General features: G+C 53.0%; 1 protein-coding gene across 1 annotated transcript; it reads right to left on the bottom strand.

Moving 5' to 3' along the window:
* Window positions 1-228: 228 nt before the first annotated feature.
* On the bottom strand, window positions 229-2,703 carry LOC101785405 (transcription factor TDR; the record flags this gene model as incomplete). The annotated part of the gene is made up of 7 exons (XM_022823697.1): window positions 229-530; window positions 637-1,053; window positions 1,161-1,685; window positions 1,975-2,055; window positions 2,123-2,213; window positions 2,331-2,435; window positions 2,543-2,703. Coding segments are annotated over 7 exons (1,623 nt in total), but the record flags the coding sequence as incomplete, so codon positions are not given.
* Window positions 2,704-4,634: the final 1,931 nt, after the last annotated feature.

Below are 4,634 nucleotides of genomic sequence, written 5' to 3'. Positions count from 1 at the left end.
GGATCAACGATGGCATTAAGAGAAATTAATGTTTAAGATAAGCCATGTCATATACACGAGGTTTTACATTTTCCTTCAAAATCTAGTACATGCAATTGATTTTAGTAGTTTATTTGCAGATGTATAAGTCTCAAAGAAAAAAGCAAGAATGTTCATCATAAATAAATAAAACTAACTCGTTTTGATGACACAATTCAACAGTAGTGTTCTACTTGTATGAAACCCGTTTTATTAGTTGATCCCTTTGATTGAACACGAAGGATGATCCATGAACTGGTGGCGTATGATCAGGTGAGGTACTGGAGGAGATGGTTGTAGCCGCCGTAATGGTCTTCCGCCGCAGCCGCCGGTGCCTGCACATCGACGCCACCATCGAGCTTCACGTCGACGCAGTCGAGCTTCACGTCGATGCTGCCGCTGCTCCCCGCCGCCGGTGCCGCCGCCGACCAGACGCCGTAGGACTCCCGCGTCACCTCCAGCAGCGAGTCCCTCACCCTGTCCGCCTGCACCGCCACCTCGTTGTCCCGCCTCTGCAATCAACCAACCAATGCAAACGTTCTTGATGAGCACGTGCTGTATACGACTTCATCAATGGCGGTGGCGAGGTAGCCGCAGTTGGTTATAATATACACGTACGGCGACGTTGAGGACGTTGAGGACGAGGGTCTTGTAGGAGGTCACGTTGACATTGGTGACGTCGAGGCCGAGGGCGTTGACGGCGTCCATGAGGCGGACGAAGCGGCCGGGCTTGTGCTCGCACAGCACTTGCAGGAAGAACTCGTTCGCCTCCACTTGCCGCACCTCCACCTGCGGCTCCATGTCGTGCCCCTTCTCCTCCTCCGCCGGCGCCGCCGCCGCTACCCGGGCCCTCTTGCTCGCGCGCGGCGAGTCGTCGTTCTCTAGCCCCACCAGGCTCGCCGGCGGCGGATGGTCCAGGAGCACGTCGGGGGCGCCGTCCGCCGGGTCCTCCAGCTCGTCCTGCAGCGCCTTCACCTGGTTCTGCAGCCCCACGATGTAGTCGATCGCATCTCCGAGGATCGAAGCGCGGTCCATCTGAACGAACAATGCCAAGGATCAGCCAAGGATCAATCAATTCGCATCGCAGCCAATGAATGTTTGATCAAAGAAGCATGCATCCATGGCGATCGAGGGGTACGAACCTTGGTGATGTTGGGGACGAGCGACCTGAGCTTGTAGAGCCGCTCGTTGAGCTTCTTCCTCCGCTTCCGCTCCGCCACCAGGTTCTTGCACTGCTGCCGCTTGCCGCCGCCCTTGCCGCCGCCGCCGCCCCGCCCCTGCACGTCGTCGTCGCCGTCGTCCTCGGGGTCCCCCTGCAAGTCGCTTCCCTCGGACCCCGAGTCCGCGCCTCCAGCGCGCGCCGCGCCGTGCTGCTCCTGCTGCGCCGCCACCGCCGCGACGTACTGCCACCCTGCCGCCGCCGCGTCGTCGACCACCCCGGGCGGTGGCGCCACCAGGAACGGGTCCCCCGCGGCGTCGAATAGGCTGAGCGACGGCGGCACCGCCCCGAACATACGCTGCGGGTCGGCGCCGTCCCACGCGAAGCCTGGCGCCTCCGGCCACGTGTGCACGGCGGCACCGCCCTCGTCCCCCTCGCCCTCTGTCGCCCGCGCCGGCACCCCGCACTGCGCCATGACCAGCTCCGCCATCTGCTCCTCCTCCGCCATCTGCGCACGCACGCACGGCGCGGCGCGCCGGCATTATAAAATAGAGCGTCAGGTGTGTCATGTGTTTGTGTGCGCCTGTGCATCATCCAAATGCAAAGGCTGTGGCTGTTGCGTGCGGTTCGCCGCGACATCTCGGCCGGCGTCGCTAGCTCACGCTGAAGCTGTATGCTCTTACAACTCTTTAGCCTAACTACCTGTAGCCTAACTGAAAGTTTCGCCTAAAATAATAAGTTTCTTGAACTTTCTGATATCGGCAAGAAATCAAGGTGTATGTTCAGACGTCGCTTACGTATCTGGCGGCGAAGAGCTCGACGAGGCCACCGGCAATCGGCACCAGCAACCGCGTCCTAGGTCCGGCGGATCCGAGCTCCTGCATCGTGTCATGGGGTAGTGGGTTAGGCAGTTCGATGCTTAGGCAGTGGCGGTTAAAGATGAACTGTGCTTACAGTGGAATAACTTGTTGGGAGCTCTGGCACGCAGCTGGTCTGCCAAATCGGCTGGTTGGACATCATTGCCTCGGCGTGCATCCTGATCCATGCAAAACAGCAAAGATTAACAATAAAAAGAACTTGCAATCTATCCTGAATTCCTGAGTAAGAATTGATTTGGGGGAAATGAACGGATAGTAAGGACTGTGTGAATTACCCTGCAGATGAGGAATCCAGTGGGATAGACGAAGGCAGCTCACCAAGTGCAGAAACCTGGGCCTCGAACTCACTGCTGCAGCACAACCCAGCCATCTCCAAGAACCTGCATGCAGTTCGTGTCACAGAGGACGATGAATCACTGAATCAGAACAATTCCAGGAAGTGTCAGAGTACAGGGAGCATGATCACAGTCAGATCAGGCGGTGCTACCTCTGATCAGGAGACAGCCTCCAGTAGATGCAGTAGTCCCAGGCGTTTGCACCAACAAGAGGCCTCAGCGCAGCCTCCACGCTGCCGCCTCCATCCCCGGCAGAAGCGGCCGCCGTGGCGGCCATGCACCGGTGATCTCCCCCTCCCATGGCACCGAGCACTAGTGATCACCTAGTACTAGGAGTAGCTGCAGGCACATCGAAGCAAGAAGCTATGTAATGTAAGCGTCAGTTGGAGCATGCGCAAGTCGCTTTCATGCTGTCAGGAATCAGGATTTGTTTTTTGAACGAACATGCAGGAATCAGGATAGGATATGTTGATGTCATCGGTGTGTATAAGGCTGCAAGAAACTTCAGGCTATGGATGATTCATGCAAGGGTACAATCTGACCCGATGGACCGGTTCATGTGATGTGTGCCACGTATCATCACTACTTGATGTTACTACATATATGATCACAAGCAGAATCATACTTGGGCAACTAAATAAAAGTAGCTCAGTCATCTGAACATTCATATCTGAACTCTAAACTGAAGCAGTCTATAAGTAGCTGTAACTTTTATGTGCTAGCAAAATGCAAGAAGCAAAGGTACATAATTCCTTGTTATTCACCTCGATGATGATGTCTAGAGTCCTGCCTAGGTAATCTCTGGCAACAATAAGCAGAGAGAAAAAAAGCTTTCTAGCTTCCAGGTGACCTCTTCTCTGAAGGCAGTGACGAGATCCGGTAATGATTCAGCAGAGGGGGAGAAGTGAATCAGCTGAAAGCTATTGCTAACTGAAAAATCATTTCTATTGCATTTCTATTGCAGGACAGTTGCATCATGAGTGCCAGTGTGAGCACCGTATATATATAGAGTCACTCACAGCCCACCTGTGTCTCTTCTCTGAATTACCCCTAACCTCTTTCCTAAAGCAGATTTGTTCACCAAAATCTTGGGATTAACTGAAAGAAAACCATGCTTTGCTCGATTAGCACACCTGTATTGTTGTGAAGGTTGTTATGGTTAGGTCAGTTGCAAAAAAAGACGTGACCGTATTTTTCTCAATTGTTTTCCTAATTCCATGGATTTGGCTATACAAATACACATTCTCGGGTATCTAATCTGTTAAGAAATAAGAACACGCAAGTCTGCAATGTTGATGACCGATGAGTTCTATGCCATTTTTTATAAAAAATATGAGTTCCATGTCAGACTACATGCATCATACATGGTGGTAAAATATTTTTGCTGAATACACAAACGCTGAATGAAATAAAAACTTTCATTGTAGTAGAAGCGATGGAATTAGCATGCACTTACGACTCTGAAAATCACAAGTGTTGTGAATTGTGATACACCGATACAACAGAACCATATGCAGATTTGTCATAGTTGGTATGAATTGTTACTTGCGCATGCATGGTAATACGATCACCTGCATAATCCGAGGCAGAAACATCAGAAGAAATAAAATTGCAGCAACATACGGCTTCCTTCGTCAGGTACAGATAGCGCATATGGTGAGAGTTGCTATGAGTGGACAGAGTGCGAGAGCGCAGTGCTGACCAACCTGCCATGGCCGGCTGCGTGAGCTCAAGTGCGTGCGCTGTTGCTCGCCTCGGCGAGCTCGCTTGGCTCCGATGACTGCCGCCATGTTAGGGACTTGCTGGGGGAGCAGAGAGAGTGAAGGTAGAGATCCTAGAGTTTGACTGCATCGGACGGCGATGGGGCATCGAGCTCCTGCTGGCGCGGAAGGCGGGGAGGGTGGCGGCGAGGAGCCGTCGGCAGACAAGCCAGAGGTGGAGTGGAGGGACCGAGAGCCGAATTCGATACGGAAACCGGGGGGATTTTGCATATATTCGGATCGCGATTATTAATATCGCGATCCAAATCAGGAGTCTATATGTAAATTCAGGCTTCACCCTCGTTTCAGTTGGCGTTTCTTGGAAATTTGCGTGTCCGCTCACTCCGGCGAGTTGGTTCAAATGGGGAGGGGGGGGGGGGGGGGGGGGGGGGGAAATTTACGATGAATTGAACCCCACCTCTTTCTGCCATATATACATACATATGCTTGAGCTACAATATGACATCTTATGACCGGGGGGGGG

Source organism: Setaria italica, chromosome I (genome assembly GCF_000263155.2).
Source record: "Setaria italica strain Yugu1 chromosome I, Setaria_italica_v2.0, whole genome shotgun sequence".
NCBI classification, from domain to species: domain Eukaryota; kingdom Viridiplantae; phylum Streptophyta; class Magnoliopsida; order Poales; family Poaceae; genus Setaria; species Setaria italica.
The sequence above is the reverse complement of the archived record's forward strand: the minus strand, read 5'-3'. Positions and strand labels throughout refer to the sequence as shown.